This window comes from Numida meleagris, chromosome 4 (genome assembly GCF_002078875.1).
Source record: "Numida meleagris isolate 19003 breed g44 Domestic line chromosome 4, NumMel1.0, whole genome shotgun sequence".
Taxonomy (NCBI): domain Eukaryota; kingdom Metazoa; phylum Chordata; class Aves; order Galliformes; family Numididae; genus Numida; species Numida meleagris.
The window spans coordinates 56,905,138-56,928,030 of NC_034412.1; the positions used below are offsets into that span (position 1 = coordinate 56,905,138).

General features: G+C 43.3%; 1 protein-coding gene and 1 long non-coding RNA gene across 9 annotated transcripts in view; both read right to left on the minus strand.

The window, feature by feature from the left end:
• On the minus strand, nt 1,629-5,399 carry LOC110399166. The gene is made up of 3 exons (XR_002438939.1): nt 5,045-5,399; nt 2,751-2,847; nt 1,629-2,503 (listed from the first exon to the last, which is right to left on the minus strand). It is a non-coding gene; the product is annotated as an uncharacterized LOC110399166 (long non-coding RNA).
• CENPC (centromere protein C) overlaps nt 20,575-22,893 on the minus strand; it is a 32,423-nt gene continuing 30,104 nt past the window's right edge. For all 8 annotated transcript variants that reach the window (XM_021395110.1, XM_021395113.1, XM_021395112.1 and 5 more), the window contains one exon: nt 20,575-20,825. Coding sequence is in view for 1 of the 8 variants with exons in the window: in XM_021395109.1 (XP_021250784.1) it covers nt 20,765-20,825 (61 nt within the window). In the remaining 7 variants the exon portion in view is untranslated. The remainder of the gene's footprint in view (nt 20,826-22,893) is intronic.

The window sequence follows — 22,893 nt, forward strand, 5'->3', positions numbered from 1 at the left end:
ACAAAGCAGTGTATTCTACTCGATGAATAATCACACTAAAAGCAAGAAGCTAGGCATTCTCCCATCTCCACAAAATGCCAGTTATTTCCCAGCTCTGAATCTTGCATCCTGCAAATTCAGGGCAGCTCACAGTCACAAGAAAGGGATTAAAACAGACCAAAAAACTTGAATAGCTATCACTGTATCTTTCCCAGTGAGTGTAAAAGAGAAAAATCATCAAAGATGGGGAGAAAAGAAGGAACATTATATCAATGGGAAGGGAAACATAAAGCTAGCACATCAACACTAAAAAAAAAAAAAAGAAACAAAAAAATTTGTCCTCAGGTACTTGCTTGCTGCCATTTTCCACAGTCAAAGATTAGTTTGCACTGGTTCTACTGGTGCTGAGAAAAACAAGAATTGCTAAAGGCTGCTGAAGTGTGTTTTGGTGACAGAGCAAGCAAGGACTTGCTGGCATGCTTAGGGCACCCACGTTATTCCCTGTCTGGTGCACTGGTTGGCAAATAGATAGCAGCACTATGAAGAAGAGACCAAGACTAATAAAAATATTTACATTCACAATACAAAAAGCTCCACTCACTTGAAAGCACTGCTTCATTTCAGCTCTATTTTTTCCCCTTTAATCCTCTAATTCACTAATATTTTGCTTAAAAGACCACTAAGATAGAGGAATCCCTCCTAACTGTGGGTATGAAGAGAGTTACAGGCTGGAATTGTTTGATGTCCACTCCATTGCAAAAAGTGGGGAAAAATGCAGATACAAAGATGATGCATAATTGTTATAACCATTAACAACATCCGTTGTCACCTGTGGGAGATGATGAGTATATTGTTCTTATGCGTGTTATGTAAATACACACACACATCCCCGGATATAATAACCGTCAACAGATTCCTCAGGATAGAGCATCTCTGCTCTTCAAACCACAGCACCGTGGTTCCAGCCCTCTATGAGCTTCTGTCTGCCCTTGTATTGTACTCACCAGCACACACGGGAGGAAGCAGATGCAATGTATTCCACAGCTCCCAGCCCCTCTGGTCATCAGGCCCAGAGACTTTTCTTTATTAAGGCAAAATATGGGTTTAAAGGCCTCCTGTTTTCTTCTGCTCCTGTGATATCCTACAGCTGTGCCTCTAAACTAGACCTTTTTTCCGTGGTTAAAGAGCTCTGACATTTTCTTTATTTAGCACTTGAGGTTTTATTTAAAAATGCAAGCCACCAAATTGCAAACCCTAACCAGGAACCCAAACCATCTGCATATGCTTCAGAAGTACTATAGCAGGAGATGTATTAGTCGCGGAATTCCTGCTTGTTCTTAAAATGCTCTTTTCCTACCAAGGAAGCTAATGACTAATTGCTTCTGTCGTTCAGGCGTGTGGAGTGGGCATTTCTGCTGTTCTGCCTTTACTCTTAGGTGCTAAGACCACTCATACACGATAAAAATAAAACATCCCATGAATGGTCAAAGGCTTGATGCAAAATCCTTCTCTTCCCCTTGGCCCCCAGGCTACGTTAATATCAGGACTAGCAGCCAGCTGCATGCCTCTGTCAACTGTCGCAGATTTTTTTTTTTATGATTCATTGTAAAAAAGAAAAAACACATGAATGAATCCAACTTTAATCACATTTCTGCTACTGACTCCAAATTTCCTGCAATGAACCTTAAAAACAAGGCTTCCATCCACATTATATTGTCATCCAAAACTGAATTTAGGCTCCTAACGATGTAACTAGTAGGAATTTAAACAAGGAATTTCTACCATGATCCTGAAAAACCATCACACATCTGCTGCGTAACCGCAGCTCATCAGAATTCATCAGGTTCTACACTATGGTGCTAGGAAGTTTCCAGGTGCTCTAGTCCTGCTCTGCACACCCGAAAAAATCAACACCAAGCCACTGAGTTTGTGCTCATGCTCAGTCCTAGAAACATTCTCAAAACAACAGGGTCTTACCCATTTTCCTTGGGCTTGCTCCAAGGCCTTCCATCTCACAAGATTTCATGCAAAATATGGTGAGAGGGCAAGATGCAGTTATAGTCCTTGTCCCGTTGCAGTAGATCTGGACCCCTTCACTGAGCACTCCCAAGGCCAGGCATGAGCAGTTCTGACTCTCCTTCCAAGCAGGTGCAGAGCCAGAAGAAATTAAAGATGCCTTTGGCTGGGCAAATAACCGGAAAGATCTTGTGTTCCTCCTTCTCTTCAATAAGTAAGTGTATGCATTAAAAAATAATGCATGGTTGGACTGACCCTTTCCAGCTCATTGGCTGTGTAGAAGTATTTTGAAAATTACTTTAATACATATTTACCCAATGAACCAGAATGATTCACTTCGGCATGTGAATATGCCACATTAGAAGTTGCTTACACCCAGGTTTCTCAACCCAGCCTTTCCCCCCTGCCCCAACTCTCCAGAGCACATATGAAATATCACACTTATTAAACGTAGGTCCAGGAGTCCCAAGTTATTTCTCCTATTTCCACACAGAGAAAAGGCAGTGCCCTAAAAAGAGAATGATAAACATCATTACAATTAGAGTTACAGCTGCTATGAACTGTCAGAATTTAGCCAACTTGTAGCTGAAACTGAGCAGACAAGCCAGCCAGGATGGCAAACTGAGGTGAGGATGCAGGTGACCTTCTTTTCACCCTCTGTGTAAAGCTGCCTGCAAAAGGTCTGGCCCCCAAAGTGCAGAGACCCTATGGCAACATGGTCTGAAAAGGCTTATTTTTCAGCAGGAAAAGAATACCTTTCCATTATCTTCATCCTCTGTGACAGGCCAGCCGACGCGCTACATGAGCCTGCATCACTTGATGTGTTGTGGCCAAGCAGCACCCAAGCAGCCTCTGGGAGAGAAGTGCTTTAATTGCCAGTAATGCAATAGCTCCACTTAGCACCCGCAAAGCAATTTGAAAATGGAATCAAACACTTACTGGCTACACATTTAGGGAGCAGCCAGCTGTGTTGGCATGTTACTCCACTACTTAACCACTGGGTCACGTATCTGGGACTACAGATGGCTTTTACACCCACACCTCTTAAACAGCACCTGATACCATCAACGAACCCTGGCCCAAAGGGAGGAATACCCATTCTGACCAGAAAGACTTTTCCTTTAAATTAAATACCATCTCAGCCAAGGCATCTAAAGGCTTTTCTGTGGCTCCATTAGATCCATGGAAGCAGCCTTCCTCATCTCAAGTACATGAAGAACTGATCAGCTGCAATTTGGCTGCAGCACTATCATGCTAAGGACAAGAATTAGCAAAACAAAAGTAAAAAATCTTTCCCCATTGATCTCTTACCAACACCTCAGGGCTCACATACACTGCTTCCTATGGAGTACTCATAGCAGTATTTCCTAATTTTTTCTTTTTTTTCCTTGATATCTCCTTTACCAGGGTCTTTTCTTCCAGGCATCTCCAGCTCACCTGCAGCCCTTGGAGAAGGCTGTACAAACAAGGACTTATTTGCACCATGAACCTGCTAGCCTTAACACTGATGGGGGCATAACAGCTCAGCCATTGGCTCCATAGGGAAGGTAACGCAGAAGATTACCTCATGGGGACAGGCTGAGAGAGCTGGGCCTCTTCAGCCTGGAAAAAAGACTCCAGGGGGACCTTATAGTAGCAGCCTTCCAGGGCCGGAAGGGACCCTACAGGAAAGCTGGAGAGGGACTTCTTTTTAAAGGCATGTAGCAATGGGATGAGGGAAAATAACTTTAAACTGGAAGGCACTACATTTAGACTAGATATTAGGAAGAAATTCTTTACTGTGAGGGTGGTGAGACACTGGAACAGGTTGCCCAGTGAGGCTGTGAATTCCCCCTCCCTGGAAGCATTCAAGGCCAGGCTGGATGGGGCTTTGAGCAACCTGGTCGGGAGAGACGTGTCCGTGCCTATAGCAGGGGGTTGGAAATAGATGATCTTCCAACCCAAACCGTTCTATGGTTCTACAATCATCAGCAAAAAGTGCTTTGGGCTATCTGAACAAACATACCAACCATATCACTGGCAGTTACAGACATAAAAGCAGAATGGTCTTACATCAGACCAACAGAGCATCAACTTATCAACTATCCATGTGAAAATATTCATGCTATGGATCCTGTTGTATGCCAGGCACTCTGTGACAGAGATGTTTGCAGTATAGATCACGAACTCCAAGCCCCTGGCTCACCACACTAACATGGGCTTCAGCAAATGCCTCAGTGGATGCTTGTGGGCTCTCATCAGCCACAGACTAAACATCTAAATGCCTAAACTTTACCAGAACTATTCCATTGCTTAAATATACTAAACTACTTCCAAAGTTCAGGCATACACTTACAAATAAAGCACCAGCTCAAAGTGCACTTTTGCAGCAAACAAATGTATTGCCTTTTCTGCTCACACGGCTAATCAGAAAATAATTAAGGTTGGAAAAGACCTCTAAGATCATTTAGTCCAACTGTTTACCCATACCACCAGCAACTTTGCTACAGGAGTGAGAAGATTCTGCTTCCTTCACATAAGAACATTTAACCACCTCAAGCCTCATTTGCTTGGAGAATCAAACCTTCTCGCTGAGTACACTGCTACTTCACGTTAGTTTTGAAGATTCCCCCTTGTTGGAGCTGGAGTAAATTTGGTAACAAAGTATTTAGTAGGAAGAAAAAGGAACAAAGCATCCATGCTCAGAACATGAAAATTAGTTCAAAATCTTCATTCCGTGGAAGGGCTGGGGAGGGCAGAGGTCTGTTTTCTATTTTTGAAAGTACCCTACTAAACAACGCTTTTTTTTTTTCCTACAATTTCTCGAAGCTATGAAGCGGGCCATACCTCTCAGTTCAACACCAGGCCCACAAAAGAGGAAAAAGCTAAAGAGACCACAAGGCAAAGAACAAAGCGGCCAATTCAGAAAGCCCCCAAGAGAAATGCAAAGAACAAATAATAATTCTATTGTCCAGTAAGAGCAGAAAGGGAGGATAAATGTAATGAAGAAGACAGAGAACAAGAATCTCTTTTTCAAAAGGTACAATTACACACCTGTTAAGGTGCTTACCTGGCAGGACTACCCACAGAGCAAGTTAATCAACTGCAAAAGCCAGCTCCTGCCAGTAATATCAGTAGCAAGGCTGCTGGACACCAAACCCTTCTGACACCAAAGCTACTGATTTAGAGGCTGGCTCCAGCCCTCTCTGAAATTAGTCCTAATGAAACACAGTTGACATGAACTGGGTGGAGTTCTTAAAACAGCTACTCAAGTTGAACCAGGGTACTTTTGGTACTGTTTTGGGTACTATTTTCCAATGTTGAAGCTACAGCAGATCACACTAAAGAATCAGGCAAAAACGATATTGTCTCTGTTTGTAATTTAACATTTCTTATGGTCTACTGCGATTAGAAATGCATTTAACCTGCCACCGGTGCTGGGGAATGCAGCGTTATAGTAGGAAGAACTAGCAGTTTTAAAACTTCTTATCTTAAAAACATTGCTGAAGAAAACAAACAACACCAACCAGAAATGAAAGAAATGGAATGTGAATTCTGTGGCCAAAAAAACCCTACAACAAACACAGGTTAACATTTTGAGCCCTGGCATTAGAAAACACAAGGTTATAGTTGCCATGGTGACTACAAATCAATTACTTTACACACAGCTGTTACAATATTAAAGTAAACACGGCCACAGTCAAAACTACTCCGTGGCCTCGTGGGGACTAAGTTAAAATTGTTGTGGAGCCCAGAGCACAGTGGTAATGTAAATGCATTATTACATGACTTTTTTATTATTATTTTCTGCTTTGCATTTCAATCTAAGTCCCTTGGCACTGCAGCACAGTTGGATAGGGCGAGGGGGATTTCTTCTCCCTAAACTCTGTCCTATTTGGCCTTGGCAAGTCTGGATAATAACAGGAGACCTGGGCAACTTGGATGAGAAATACCAGATGTGTGAGAAGACTTTGACTTTCAGTAGGTCATGCCACTCATGATTAGTCTGTCTACACTGCCTTTGAAACTTCAGGATCTATATGAGGATGATAAGCACCTACAAAAAGTCAGTGTGGCCCCTCATGTGGCGTGCCTGCTAGGAAATGCCATTTACGCAAGCCCCAAAGCCACTGGGGTATCCTGTCAAGCTAATTTTTTCCTTTGGGTCCTAACAGCTTTTACAAGCTGATTTCCACCCATGTTAAAAGAAGAGTATCACTACAGTTGCATTACTGTTAGAACTCTAACCCCTTTTTCACTTAATAAGCATCCTTTTGGGGGGGCAGCAGTGTAACAACTGTCTAAGTTTTGGAGCTAGGTGTACCCAGCTGGGTCCAGATGGGACACTTTGGGCTTGTCTGGGTAGGGGGGTAAGCTCAGCTCCATCCGTGCAACCTAATTATGTGCAACAATATTCAGAAAGTCTGAGAGCTTATTGATTTGTTTTATCATCACATTGTATGTCCTCAAGAGCTGAACAAATGCCTGATTTGAATGATTGGCTTGATTTTTTTCCCAGTTAATTTTAGCAAGTGCCATCACCATTAACACACATGCAGTCCACGTTTGGGCTTTCAGTCTGAGAATCCACCTCATCTCCTTTTTTCTTACTTTTTAAATTGTTTCATTTCATATATATTTATTTTTTCCTGCCTGCTAGGAGGAAAGAGTCCCATTTGCTTCTACCTTCAGCCATTTTGCATTACCTCATGTCTACACAAGTGTAAGTCAGAATAGCGAGCATCAGCTACCATTTTTGTTCTAAGAGCTTACCCAGTAAGCTAGTGCTATTCTCCTTGTGTATTCATTTTCCAAACACCAGGCAATATGCTGAGCTGGAAACTGACACCTAAAATTGATAGGTAGGCAAATATACTGGGGTGGGGGAAAGGACATGTTGTATGGTCACTAAATGGTTATGGCAAAGCTCCTGGTAGAAACTTGTTTTCCCTCAGTCCTGGGCCAGTGGGGTGCTCCAGCAAAATGCTCACCTGTTTTCCAGCAGAATGTAATTAAAATGGAGACATGTGGTTTCACTCAAGACAAACAAGCGTTTTCCCAAAGAAAAAAAAAAAAAAAAAGATGTTTCACTGGAAAATTCACAGCTGGTTTTAGTGTTAAAATAAATAGGATACCCTTTTTTGACTGCAGATCCACAATTTGTTTGCTTTTCCAAGCACGACTGTTTCCCCACCTATTTTCCCTTATGTTGTCTCACATTCATGTTTATCAGTTACGCACAGAAATAAAACTGTTTTATGGTGAATACTCTCATTAATGTGCTTTAAACGCTGTTGACTTTAAAATGATCCACTCCAAAGCCCTAAAGGCATTTTTGAGATTAAAACTACCATTCCCCTTTCAGCACAACGTGAAAGCACCAGGTAGAAGGCAGAGATAGGGGAAAGCCATTTCCAGAGCTGAAAGGGATTCAGGAGATTTAGCTACAGCCTACCCAGCTTAAAATAAAGTTACAGCCCCGTCCTTTCCAGTGGCTCATGTCTCTGACAGCAAATGTCATTAAAGCCATACGGAGAGACACATCGCTACTTGTTCTGAATTGCTGAAACTTGACGACTGAGAAAATGACGCCAGATAATGCATCCCTCCAGGGCCAAGTCCTTTAGTGGATTTTTTCTCCCTTTGCACAGGGAATACTGCTAAGGGGAAGTGGTGCAGAAGGAGATGTCTCTGGGCACTGGCTGCTCAACCTGATGGTGCTGCCGAAACTGAGACTTTGCCCTAGCTCTGAAGATGTGGGTAGTTTTCCAAAGGTGTTAAATGATGCTTTCAGTTCAGTTACCAAAGTGATCTCCTACCTTATTCACATGCCATGAGTTTTAAACCTACTTCTGCACACACACACATACTCAATTTGCCTTTGCTTTCAAGTTCAGCTTCGCTCTTATTAAAAAAATGAGAAGGCAAATTACTCATTTAGACGTCAGACCACACGAGGTGACTTGTACTCTCAGGCCAGTTGCATAAAAGCCTTCCTTCTCTTTGGATTGGCAGAATTTTTTTTTATTAGATTGGATATAAGAAAAAGGCTTTTTACGATAAGGGTATTGAAGCGCTGGAACGGGTTGCTTGGAGAAGTGGTGGATGCACCGTCCCTGGAGACATTCAAGGTCAGGCTGGACAGGGCTCTGAGCACCTGATGGAGCCGTAGGTGTCCCTGTTCATTGCAGGGGAGTTGGACCAGATAGCCTTTAAGGGTCCCTTCCAACTGAAATGATTCTGTGATAAGAAAGTCAGCCCATGGGCCTATCTGCAAGCTGGGGAGCGTTCCAGCCTCTCAGCAATTCACCTGCTCTTCTCTACAGTGCAAATAACACTACTTTTTTTGGGACTCCCTGAGTAGTGGCTTCTGATTTTATCCCTGAGCCCATACAGGTGGGATGAGCAATCATCCCTGGGACCTGAATCAAAGCTGTCCATTCCTATGGCTTTGCCCTGCTCTGGGTCTGCAGTGCTTGACACGCATCTTGAGAGCAATAACGAAGCTGTCAGCTGCAACCAGCCTTTGTGGATTACCCCTATACATTTTGTTCCTGTAAAGCCTCTATTAAGGATGCCATTCTGTGATACATATTTAAGTCAGTATCTCAGCACCACGGTTGCCTGCGTGAAAGAAACTGAGAAACTATTACTGTGAAATTGCCTGCAGCTCTTGAGCACAGGAGGTAGCAACTGGCTAATAGTTTCTTAGACAGCCCTGGCAGACGTGTCAGGTTGCTTCGCAACTGCGCAGCTCTTGGGAGAGCAATGCACACAAAGCTCCCCCTTCATAATGTCCCTAGCTGTAATTAATCCATAGCATCATTTCTATAGTGTCAGCAGCACCATATGGACCAAGCACTATTTTGCAGGACTAACCATAGAGGAGGAAAGTTGCAATTACGTCCCTGATTATTCTCCAGGGAAGCTATGAGTCATTTTGTTGAAGGCAGAAGGGTCTGAAAGGAGTGGATTTGCCACAGATGTGGCCGAGAAGGATGACCAATCAAAGATAAAACAGCCAGATAAGCCCACCTCACATCTACAGCAATGTTGCAGGCTGGGGGCAGAGGGGCAGGAAAGCTGCACAGAGGAAAAAGATCCGGGAGTGCTATTCAACATCTGGCTTAACATGAGCCAGCAGTGTGCCCAGGTGGCCAAGAAGGCCAATGGCATCTTGGCTTATATCAGAAATAGCGCAGCCAGCAGGAGCAGGGAAGTGGTCATTCCTCTCTACTGAGCGCTGGTGAGACTGCACCTCAAGTACAGAGTTCAGTTTTGGGCCCATCACTACAAGAAAGACATTGAGGCCCCGGAGCGTGTCCAGAGAATGGCAATGAAGCTGTGAAAGGTCTGGAGCACAAGTTATATGGAGAATGGCTGAGGGAACTGGGATTGTTCAGTCTGGAGAAGAGGAGGCTCAGGGGAGACCTTATGGCTCTATACAACTCCCTGAAAGGAGGCTGTGGTGAGATGGAGATGGCCTCTTCTCCCAGGTAACAGTGATAGAATGAGAAGGAATGGCCTTAAGTTGCACCAGAGGAGGTTCAGGTTGGGATTAGGAAAATCTTCTCAGAAAGAGTGGTGATGCAGTGGCACAGGCTGCCTAGGCAGGTGGTGGAGTCACTGTCCCCAGAGGTGTCCAAGAACCATGGAGATGTGGCACTGACTTGTGCACGGTTAGTGGTTGGACTGGATGATCTTAAAGGTCTTTTCCAACCTTAATGACGCTGTCTTCTATACTGCTAATGTCTTATATGATACTTCTTCCAGTCTTGTATACAACAGGAATCCACAAAGAGCCACTCCAAAGCAACACATTTCACATCTATTTGGTATTAACCTCACCAAGTTGTGCATCGTACAGGATGCATTGAGTGAGAATTTAAGAAAAGTGCATGGATGTATTTCTTCAATACCAACATAACAGCCTCCTCTTCCCAAGGCTTATAAGGAGCTCCAGGGAGTTCCCAATCTGAGCTGAGTGCCCAGCTCCCCACAGGTATTTAAGTTCATACCAGCAGGTATGAACATTTACAGGTCTAGAACTGGGCATAAAACTCCTTTAAATGTCTTTGAAAGCCCTACCCTAGAAAGAAATATTTTTTTTTTAAACACAGAACAGCCTCACTAGCCCTTTATTAAAACAATTTTGTTGGCAATGCTATTATTTACAGATTATCTACTTAATTTATATGTCTATATTATATGCATAATCAGATTACATATAAGCTGATTTATTCAAGGAGACATCTGAGAATGATTAAACATTGCGTTTTGCCATTGGCATCAGCACTGGAACAGCAAAACTCACTCCCGCACCCTGAAGGAGAGGCTGGGTCACCCCCATGCTCCCCGTGGAAGCCCCAAACTGCCCCATTGGCAGAGAGGTGTTCCTTGGAGCCACTTCCAAGGAAAGTGCTGAAATATAAGAATGAGAACTTCCTTCCCCTGGCCCTGCAGGTGTGAAGTTTACCAGGAACACTATGTCATCAATTCAATGCAGGGAAAAAGAGTTTATACTTAAGAATAACAACTGCTTGTATTTGACTATGCCTTATAAAGATAGTTGAAATAAAGCAGTTATGATCTCTGTGACAGTCACTACTGCTAATGCCTATCATAAAAGCCAGTAAAGAGGCGGATAAGTTGATTTATCATGCATAGCTGCTCCCATATATCTACTTTCTAATAAAAATCTGTGGAATGATTCCTTGCACTGAGCTTTGTGCACCCATATTTGTATTGCTAACCTCTCCTGGAAGATTTCAAAGCTTTATTTATGGGAGGCTTTTATCTACCCCTAGGAAAAGCATTTCAGTGGGAGCATGCCAGCCCCCGAGACTCGAACCTGTTAAAGTACAGATTTATACAACCCAGATTCCCCAGTGGAGAAACATGCTCTTTATCTAAGCTCTCGACTACAGCATGGCTCCAATTCATGCTTGCTGTCACAGAGGGTGCTGGTGATCTGAGGACTTTTGTATGAGTCCCAGGTTAAGTCCTCCAGCACTGTATTGTCCCTTTGGGCAGGACGACATTTACCACCAGAGGTCAGCCCTTCCTTCCAAAGCACTTAAGATTTGTTTCACAGATGTCTTGTTTATTTTTCCCTCAACACACTGCTTTCATACCTTCTTTTTAATCTTGTCATATAAGGATATATTGTAATTTATAATTTATATTATAATTTTTCAAGCTTCTACTACATAGACACAGCATGTGCTGAGAGAAGTGATGTACATGCTGAGAGCCAAACTGTCTTAACTAACCTCCTTCTCAGGATGGAGTGCCTTCCTACCTTTTCTCCGCCATTCTACCAGGGTTGAGAACCAAAGAAACACAGCAAGCGCCATATTTCAGAGCTACACGGTTGTGAGATGAAAAAGGCTGATGCTTTGGAGAAAAATACCGGCATTTCCCACGTGATGCCTACTTGAGGACAGAGGTAGATGCGGTGAGGTGCAAATTCCTTTTTCCAGCAGCAGTTTGGAGCTGCATCCGTCCTGTTGTGCCCTTCCAGTCCCTGAACACAAGCCATGAGAACCTCACCTCAGTTATGTCTGTGTTTAGCTGGTGTGTCCTCACGCCTCTGACTCTGACCATGGGAGGGATCAGCATCAAGCATGGGACTAAAATGGCTTTTGGGGGACAAATACTCAAATCAGAATTCTCAGGAAGTTTTTCCGCATGGGGATTGTCTTCCAGGTTTGGGACACCATGTCCTGTGCGTGTTTTTGCAAAATCCCAGCGAGCAATTGTGCAACACATGCTTCTGTGTGCACAGCATTGAAAGGGAGATGGGAAGGGCAATGTGCTCAATGCATGGCATTATTTATGGGGAGGATTCATTAGGCACTCAGCACTCTTGTTCTAAATAGCAGGAATTCTGCTTTTGAACCATCTTTTCCAAAAATTAACTGCTGCTCCACTCCCTGCCTCAAAACGAAACTGCATCCCCCTCGTAGCTGCTCCACGACAGTCAAAAAGCAGAGATCACCATTAGTTAGGGATAAAACACAACTCTCTCTGACAAGGAAGTAATTACTATTGGCTAATTAATCAGACATCCTGCACAGGTGGATTCTCTAACACAACAGCAAGGCTAGCCCACAGGAAAACAGTAGCCGGTGTTCACACGTCACTCCCCAAAAGGGGAGAAGCATTAAGGCAGCAGTGTCATCCCACCTCCATCATGATTTCAATTTGCCTTAGTATAGTACCAGTGTTGTAAGGGACCTCAATAAAAGACAATAGAAATGCTTGCGTGTGCTCAGAATCATGGCCAGAGTATTATTTCCATCTTCAACTTGTTCCTTCATTAAAAATGTTCACAATAAACTTCCTCTGAAATCACACAAACACAATATCTGCCCATGGAGGATTCATGGCTTCGAAACAGGCCCCATTTAAATGGGCCAGGTCTCACTCTGAACCCTGAGGTAAGGCATAGCTGGGCGTACTCACTGGCAGAGTTGCTGGGCGAGGGCCCACACCTGCGTATGCTCCTTCTGCTGGTACCAAACCAGCGTAAGCCACAATAGCAGCAAGTTGAGGGAGCTGTGACCGAACCCCAGTAGAGATCTCACCATTTTTCACAGCTCTTCCAATGCAATGCTTTGGTGAGAAAGTGCGAAGAGGTGAACTGGGTGAACGCGTCTTAACCATTCACACAGAAAGAGATCGATCTGTAATCAACCTCACACAAAATGTACTCCAAATTAAAATTTGGGGGGGTTTCAGAAAGAGGAATATCTGCTAAGTCAATAACCCTGTCTACACAAGGTCCTGGCATAGAATCACGGAATCACAGAACCACAGAATGGCTTGGGTTGGAAGGTATCTTAAAACCCACCCAGTCCCAACCCGCTGCCATGGACTGGTTACCCTCATCAGATCAGGCTGCCCAGGGCCCCATCCAGCCTGGCCTCAGGAACCTCCAGGGATGGGGCATCACTGAACTCAATTCACATCTTACTGTGCACTTTAGTGAGATCCTGAATCTTGTTACCATCACTTTGACCACACTTTGCTGATAGCAGCCTTGGAGAATGACTTAGATTACAGTTGGGTGAAGAATGAATTCTCATTTCTCACCCCCATAAAAATTAACATGAAAAGTCCTAAAATAACAATAAATTTATTCCACTTCTGCTCTCCAGCACAAAATGAAAAACAGTTTAAATTCACTTGTTGTATGCTTCTCAAAAAAAAAAAAAACAAACAAACCACTTTATATGGAAAAAAGTGCTGGAAAGAACTACCAACAGTTTCTACCACACAAATTTTCATTTTTGATTAAATCTATTTTTGATGCGCTCAAGGACGAAATGTATCAAGCCTAGGAAATAAGCGTGTGAGTTATTTCCAAGAATAATCAAGATTTACAACGACCTTTTATTCTAGGCAAGCAAAGGCAAGCGGCGTGATGGATACCGAGAAAAAAATCCTGAGAAACAAGGAAATTTGCATCCAGCCCCAGCAGCAGCAAAGGGGGGCACTGAAATACGCTCGCTTTGCACAGAGGGCTATAGTGCCACATTATCACAGACAAACGAAAGGCTTGTATTAAAAATGCATAATTTAATCAAGAGGAAAAACTGCTAATCAGATGGAACTATGCAGACCTGATATTGATTTTTTAATATTAGTGTTATTAAATTCTGCTGTAATTTCTTACTGAATCATCCAAATGTAAATTAATATAAGGAGAAACAGTTAACAAAATTATAGGACCAGATCAAACATTCCTGCTCGTTTGTGAGCATCCCACTGACTTGTGATAGCCAGGATGGCATGAAAGGCTCAGCACAGAACACTGCAGGTGCCAGCTGAGCGGGTTTCCCTGGGTCAGAGCAGCTCACAATGAACCCTGACGCAGTTGTTTGCAGCAGATGAGTGGCAGCTGAGGGCCCAGTGCAGAGCTGCTGCTCCATGCCATAACCTGAGCACGGCCACAGGGCTGCCAGCTCCTCTCCCTGTCTCACCAGCAGGACCAGCAACTTTCTCCCCGGACCTAATCAACTTCCAGAATTAACGCTTGCCCTGAGAAAACAGGTGGGCAAAGCAGCTGTGCAGGAAGGGACTGTCACTTGTGAAGTGAAGCAGCCCCTTGGGGTAAAGCTAGGAGAAGACCCCAAGTCCCTTCTCTCATTTGAGCCTTTCCGATGTGGCAAACCTCAGCAGAGAGAGATGTGCTTGTCTTGAAACTCCGCCAAGGAAATCGGGGCTCACATTTCAGACCACAAGCCTGCTTCAGTCTGCTCAAATTACAGCAAGAAAGTCACTCGGCAACACCACCGTTCTTGCAGAATACAGAGAATTATAAACATTGACTTGAGTTATAACAGCACCTCAAGCCCTGGCCCCACCATTTCAAGCATCACAGAAACATCAGAAAAATTACACACAGTCCCTTTCCTTTCCTCTTGTCAATTAGAACACAATCACTGTGCAGCAGCAATTATCTCCTTGTGTTGCTACAGTACCTTCTAGCAAAAGGTTCTAACCTTTCAGGCAAATCTGAACGCACACGCATACAGGGGAACACTTAATGTTAACACTGACTCCTGACCACACCTCATTTGATTTCCACGTACAAGAGAAAAAGAAGATGCACAGCAGGAAAGCAAGAGAAATTAAAACAGCATGTGTGACCAGTAATAGACAAAATTGCTCCTTTTGCAAAAATAGCTGTATACTCCTCAATTAAAAGCTGATGTCAGTCACACTTCTTACTTCTTTTCCATTTTATGCTATTTACCACAGGAGTGTTTGTGACACTGCTCACATGAGGAGATAAATAAAGCCGAGCCAGATTTCCTCTGCTTCGTTTTTCTCACTGTTTTTACCAGCTGGTACCTCTCTCTGATAGCAGGTCCTTCACGAGGGTAACACCATTGCACTGCACGCACACAGCCACCGGCAGCATCGGATAATGGCCAGGAAGCTGCTGCAGCTTGTGGCTCCCTGCTATGTTACGCCAGTATTAGAGAAGAGGAAACAATAATAACGTATCCACTTTTTTCAGCTTATGGTTAGGCAAACAGCATTCACTGCAGCCACTGGCAGCATGGGGTAGGTTTCCAGGGGCCTTTACCTGGCAAATGCTGCAATACTGCAAACTCCATATTCTTGAAGAACAAGTGTGAGGTGTGCGCCTCGCAGCACCCATCCTGCTGCGTGCCAGGCTTTGTGGGTGCTCTGGATAGAAGCCACCACACATGACCTGCAGTTCATACTGGGATTAAAGCTGGCAGGGTAATGCTTTTCTAAGCTGCAATCATACCGTGGTAGTGTATCTTGGGGGGAAAAAAAAGAAAAAAAAGGAGAAGCCTAGCTACCTCTAAGGGCAAGTTCACCGTGATGTTCAGAGCAACTTCACAGTTTTAAGAGAAGCAACCAAACCACAGTACTATGACTAGGCCCAGCAGCAAGGCAACAGGGGTTACATATACACGAGACCCTTTCTAAGCAGCAACAAAACCCTAAACATTTCAGTATCAAGAATCATAGAATCACCAAGGTTGGAAAAGACCTCCGAGATCATCCAGTCCAACCGTCCACCTACCACCAATATTTCCTCTCGAAAACACGTCCCCTAGTACAACATCTAAATGTTTCTCAAACACCTCCAGGCAGTGTTCCCACCACCTCCCTGGGCAGTCCATTTCAGTGCCTGACCACTCTTTCAGAGAAGAAACTTTTCCTAATATCCAACCTGAATCTCCCCTGGTGCAACTTGAGGCCATTTCCTCTAGTCCTATTGCTGGTTTTCCAGAAGAAGCCATAGATCCATAGAGTGGCTTAGGTTGGAAGGGATGATAAAGATTACCTAGTTCCAAACCCCTGCTGTGGGCAGGGTTACCACCCACTAGATCAGGCTACCCAAGGCTCCTCAACCAGGCTTCTTTGGGCAAATAAGTGTAAGTGCCTTTGTCATGCTGTAAATGTTTCTGATGTTAGGTAGAGTTGTTCCTTGCTAGTTTAGGAAACAGGGGATAGTTCCCAGGCCAGCAAGAGCTGTCCCAGACTGCTTCTTGCCTGCAACAGAACTGGCACAACTTTCTTTGTATTTGAGGACTTCTGGCTGTCCTGAACCTCCTAACTGCAATGGTTCTGTTACCTGGGACTGAGAGAAGACCCAAGGAGCCAGGAGGCTGTAGCACCCAGATTGACTGATGACAAAGTGTGGACGGCCCCTGCCCTTCAGCTGCAATGAAATGCTGCTGGCTTGGATGCAGCTTGTCTGTGATGATCCCCAGAAAAATGGAGTAGCTAAAGCCATAGCATTTCCTGAAACTCTTAAGAGACCAAAGCACTGACATTGCCATTCTGCTTCCAGAGCCTTTTTGATGACACATTTATTCTGTGGAGGCTGTTCCAGGGTTAACTAGGAGCTGAAAACTTGGATGGAATAGCCAGCCAAGAGGACAAGTCTTTCAACTCCTTGAAGTTTTTGGGAATGAAACACTGGAAGGAAGAATTAGCAATTGAATTCCACTTTCTTAGAGGACAAACAATTTTTGAAAGAAGAAATTATTAAGATAAATACAACAGCTAAGCAACGGGTCTGGAAGGGAAAAAAAATGATGGGGTTTTCTGCTTAAAGCCTTGCAGGTGTCTTGTCTTACACGTTATTGGCCTCTAGTGGAAAACAGAAGCTATGTCTTGAGATCACATTTACAGACCACGGGAGAAAAATACCACTCCCCATGCAGAGTTTGTATTTATACTTGATGAAGGAAGCAATGCAGGCAACTAGAAGGGATGACTACTCTGCCTTAGCTACCTACACAATATTGATATTGTTAACATTCAGGGAGGATGCTGAGTTAAATGTTTGTTCCTTTCCAGATAAGTGACTGTTCCCATTTAGGCATACGTCATAACCGCCTGCCATAATACATTCAAATACAGTCTCACCTGCAGAAGCACTACCTTTTGCAGTATTCATTTTGGAGCCACTGAATGTGCTCCACTGAAACGTAACCCTTTTAGCACTTTGAGTGCAGCAGCCTGGCTATAATGTAGTCTAAAATAAGGAGTTTAGTCACTATCTTTGGTAAATACAGGCTCAAAATATACGCCTGCATGAAACAGACGGTGACTGTGATAGCAACGCTGCCTAGGTGTAAATTCAGTGACTAAAATCCCTTTGCTCCAGTTTCTACGGATATAAACAAGAAGGTAAGTCTCCTCAATCCATCCAAAATACAAATAATAATCAAAACAAAACACTAAGCATGATCACAGGAACAAACCTCTGAAAAAGTAAAAAGTATTTGCATTCCCCATTTACTTTCGAGAAGAGAAGAGACACCAAGCGCTATCTTGTTAACATTTTTGCCAGCTCCACCACTCACCTTGTACGAATGTGAGAAAGAGACTGAAACGTAACCAGCAGCAGGGAAACTCAAAGCAGTAAGTACCAGGCTGCAACTTGCTCAAGTTCCCCTGGCTCTCTACTGAGGACCCAAGAGCCTTTTTTCCCCACAACATTTAGAAGAGAGCAACCTAAAGCAGCCTGATTTTTATGCTGCAAGTTTAAAATAATCAAATATAGGACTTCAAGCCCCTGAATCCTCAGAGCTGGATGAACTCTCTGTAAATCCTATGTTACATTACGTTTGTTTTCTTTATGAGGGGAAAAACGTCAGAAGAAATGCATTTAATCTGAGCTAAAAAAAGAGCTGCTCTCCACCTGCTACACAAAGTGGGATCTCAGAGCACTAGAAAACAGGTACACTGGCAGCAGGACCAGTGAGTGGGGGAGCTTCACAAGGATGAGGTAGTACCAGAAGCAAAGCAAGGTTACTGTAGCACAGGAAAGCTTTCCTTGGTGTCCAGAGAGGCAGGTGGACAGCATTCCATACCTTGTCCTTTGGCTTTCTTTGCACAATGTAACCAACTCGATCTACAGTTAATTTTCTTAGGCTGCAAAGCATTTGGCCCTGGTCTGATGCATATACTGAAGCATACATGTGTGTGGATAACATCCAGCTTGCAACAGAAAAGGGGTAAAAAAAAAAAAAAAGGCAAAAGCCTTAACGGATGACTTTAAACTGCTTATCTGCAGAAGAGTGCGTCTTATTTTAGTAACAGCTGAATAACATGAGAAAGCAGTCAGTTCTACACCAGCAGACCACATACCAGGATAACCAATTTGCTTCCCACGGGAGAGAAGGATCCTTGTACCTTGAGGTACTGAAAATACCAAAAGACTCACGTGGCAAAACCTGAACCTGAGCTGCCAAAGGCACGCAATAAGTGTGACTTTTAATAACCTCTGCCATCATCACCAGACAATGCAGAACCTCTGAGGCTGCTCTCAAGCTGTGAATATAAGCATTTGCTTTTAGATCCACCACATCTCACGGCACAAATATTCAGACTTAGGTAGTAACAGAGCAACAATTCTACAGCCCATGGCACATTTGGTGCTAGTAATTTATACGCTGTACCTGTAACTGAGCTACAGTGTAACCACTCTAGACCACTGGATAACCTGTCTCCTTCCCCGGTGTGGCAGGACAAAACCAGCAGATTGGGATAATTTTGGAGACTGGTACCACCACCATGACCATGAACTCTTCTACAGCCTCAGGTCTCTCCTGTTGTGACAGGGGAGCTTTAACTTCTGGATATTTCTGAAACCCTCCTCTCACGTATAGTATTTACCTGCCGCACGTGCTGCAGCTTTGGAGATGAAAAGGGTTTAGTGTGAACAATCAAGACAGCTGGTCACTCCTCTGAGGCACAAACTGGTCTTGATATTTAACAGTAGCTGAACTATTACCTTAGTACCTGTGCACTGTTGCTCAAGAAGATGCGTTACTGCTAGAACGATTTCCCTTTATGTCCATAGATGCATTCCAAGAAGCTTGTATTTTGGTTTTCATGCACTAAGATAAAAAGTTGAATTTTACTACATACAGAAGAAATATACCTTATCAGCTTCTCTTATGCCCTACAAATTGCCCACTTCACCTGTTTATCGCATCTTAAAGCTTGTGATACATTTTAGACCTTCCACTGACATGAATCTCATTTATGGGCACTGGAAAAACTGAAAATACACCCCACAATCCCTCCCTCCCAAAAAAAGATAATCAATACAAAAATACAAGACAAAGACTCGTTGTACCTAAAAATTAAAATTGAGTCAATGTATAGATTTTACTGGAACTTCTATGTAGTTACGACTGAGTCTAACAGGTATAGGAAGGACACATGTTCTGATTGATCCATCAAGTTTAAAGCAAGTCAAAGAAAAAAGTGCATTACTTTCTGGTTAGCAAAATACAGTATGTTATACACATGGTTATTGCTTTGTTTCTGTCCGATGCGTTGATTTGACCCAATTAAAATAAAAACAATTTTATGGCTTGTTCTAGATGAAGGCATCTCCGCTCCTACGTACAACACTGTGGAAAAGAAAAGCAGTAATGATTCCTCATGTTAGAACACAAGCACAAGAGAGCATGACCCTGACCGAACATTCAAGGGAAAGGAAGAGAGTCCTGAGATTCATTTCCTGCTCAAGGGACTCAGCAAAGCAACCTAATCAGCAGCTCAAAAGAACAAAGCAGCACTTGCATCAGTTTTAGGCTCTTTCTGCAGATGTAGCGTCACCTTCTCACATCCCACACTAGTGGGTACATGCAAGCCCTTCCCAGGCAGGCAGAAGAGACAGTGTACAGAATGAGTATTATGAAGGCTGGGGGTCTTAATCTAAAGCCCAATTCTCTGTCGCTTTAATTGTAAATACTACCTGGAATTGAGACAGGGCTTCAAGAACTACTAAAACTGCAGGCACAAAGTCTGGCCTTCAACAAGGCCCTTGCTGGCAAAACGCTAACCAGTGTTGTCTGGGCATGGTTGATGGGAGTTAACAGAACATTCCAAGAGTGGAAAATCCCTTTTGCTCTTTTACCTTAGTACACTATCATTTTTAGCATAGGTCACTGTTGCCCAGGAGAACATTTATTCTCACTCTCCCACCCTCAAAAATTTTTTCTTTAGTGTCAGAATGGTTTTAATACTGTTCCAAACTCCGAAGTTTTAACTGTCAGACAGCTCTAAAACACTTCGTTGATAATAAAAACAGTGAGTTGAGCTGTGGCAAAAGCGCATTATAAACAAGCAAACCCACACTAACTACCAGTGCTGTGTACTGTATAGTCTAGCCCAATCTGGATTTTAAATGATTCCTAGAGACCTACTTTTGCTACTAACATTAAGAGACCTCAAAACTAAAAGATTCCTACAACATTGTAAGCTGGAGTTCCTGTACACCTATGGCAGTAACAGCAGTGATCTACACTGGAACCCAAACCACTCAGTCAGGAACACTGTTTTTCAAAGACAATCTGTATTGGCATATTTAACTTCCAAACTTCTTGGAAGTTTCAGCAACTCCACGGGAACAGTTAACAGATTCCACCGGTGATATTCTTGTAACCACTCGATGTAACTCACATTACACAAATATTTAGAAGTCAAGCTCTTTGTTTTCATGCGATTACTTGCATTTTCAACATTCCATCAGCTACCAGAAAATTCACTTTTAAATGATTTAGAAAGGCAAAGAAATCAGAATTGATTTGTATTATTTAACATTTATTGGTAAGAAAGAAAAACTAATTTGTAACAAACCATATATTTACAATTTACAGAGAAGGAAAATCTCTTAAGATTGATGAAACTATGTGCTCCCAATACTGGGATATATTTCTACCTGGATGGTAATTAACAGTGTTCTTTAGAACACCCTCCCATTAGATGATCTTCAATCTGGAGGTGAACTTATGGAGGAAGTGGGCTCCAACGACATGCTTCCTGCAATTGGTCTAAAAAACAAAAAGAATAAAAATAAGTTCCTCCAAATTAACACAATCTTCAGTTAAAAACCAGCAACGAAACACCTCTGTGCCATGTTAATTACTAGTCAGTGACAACTACATATTCTACTCACAGCAGCGAGGATTTTAGAGCATCCACATACTCTAGTGGCAAATCAATAAAATTAGTGTCAAATCAATTATGATATTTAAAAAAGCACATTAGTCTAATTCAATTAAACATGGTCTCTAACAAACATGCTCCTCTCTACAAAGTTTGGAGCTGTCAAAGCTACACATAGTTGGAACACTGATATTTTTCCATCACCAGGATGTTTTTCATGTGCACTATAGGGACGTTACCTTCTTCTACAGCAAGTAACAGCTTTGACTGGGCAGGGTCAGCTTGACTGGCAGACTCCCAAGTATTGACTAATCAGGTGGCATTTGGTAACTGTGTGCCACAAAGTTTGAACATCCCAGCACCCATTGCTCTCAGTGTAATCTTTAACAGTCCATTTTATCATTTTCCAGAAGCTGGTGCATGATAAGGGATATGATATACCCACTCAGTACCATGCTCCTTGGCTCAGGTGTCTACAAGGTTGTTTCAGAAATGAGTCCCATTATCTGACTCAATTCTATCTGGGGTGTCATGTCACCACAAGAGTTGCTTTTCAAAGCCAAAGGTCACTTGATATAGAGAGTCTACAATCAGACTGTAATCCAGAATACCCATTCTCCAAAAATCCACAACACCTAAGAAAGCTCATGGAAACTTTTTGCTAGTTGGTGGTGTCAGAGCAGTTATTTTGTTGATCACATCCATAACGATCTGATAACGCCTATTTTGCCATTTTATTCCTAAGAACTGGATCTCCTGCGCAGGTCCCTTGACCTTCCTTTGTTTTATGGCAAAACTAGCTTCCAGCAGGATTTGGATAACTTTCTTCCCTTTCTCAAAAACTTCCTCTGCTATGTTGCCCCACATGATGATATCATCAATGTATTGCAGGTGTTCAGGAGCTTCCCCCTTTTCCAGGGCAGCCTGGATCAGCCCATGGTAAATGGCAGGGCTGTTTCTTCCCCTGGAGTAGCTGATTCCAGGTATACTGGGTGTTCCTCCAAGTGAAAGCCAACTGTGGCTTCCACTCTGCTGCCAGAGGGATTGAGAAAAACACACTGGCAATGTGAGTAATGGCATACAGCCAGTGATCCTGAAGGGCCACACACAGCTTGTAGCTTACTCAGTCCAGGCTCCTCTTCAGACACCAGAGAAACCACAACTAAAGAATTCTTGATTAGAAAAGTCAGGCAGCAACAGGGCATGAAAGGGCATATGACCCCATGTAAGACAGATCCCACCCGTAGCGAAGTGTGCTGCCTCCCTGTGCTCTGGGTCAGGGACATTACTAAGAGACTCTCTAGTCTGGTTTGCCCCTCTGATTATTATCATTTACTGATAGTTCAGGCTGGCAGCAATGAAGTCACTGAAAGAAGCCTGAGGGCTATCAAAAAGGACTTTGTGGCACTGGGGCAGTTAATGGACAGTGCAGGAGTAGAGGTGGTGTTTTCCTCTATCCTTTCATGTGGCAGCAAGGGATACTGACAGGATCAGGAAAACCCATGTGATCAATATGTGGTTAAGAAGCAGGTGCCATCACGGCAATTTTGGCTTTTTCGACCATGGGGAAGCTTACTCTGTGCCAGACTGAGGTCCACTTGGGTAAAAGGGAGGAAAAGAATTCTGGCCCAGGAGCTGTCTGAGCTCATTGACAGGGCTTTAAACTAGGTTTGAAGGGGTGATAGCGAAACTGCTCACGATAAAGTGCAGGATAGCACAGCTACATTAGAAGAACAGATGGTATGATCACAAAGGCAACAGAGAGACAAAAGGTAAACACTGCAAAGGAATTAAGGAGTTATGCTCCAAGAAGGTAACAAGGTCAGATGCCCAGCTGAAGTGCCTCTACACCAACACACACAGCTTGGGAAACAAACAGGAGGAGCTGGAAGTCACTGTGCTGCTGGAAAACCATGATGCAGCTACCATCACTGAAACCCAGTGGCATGATTC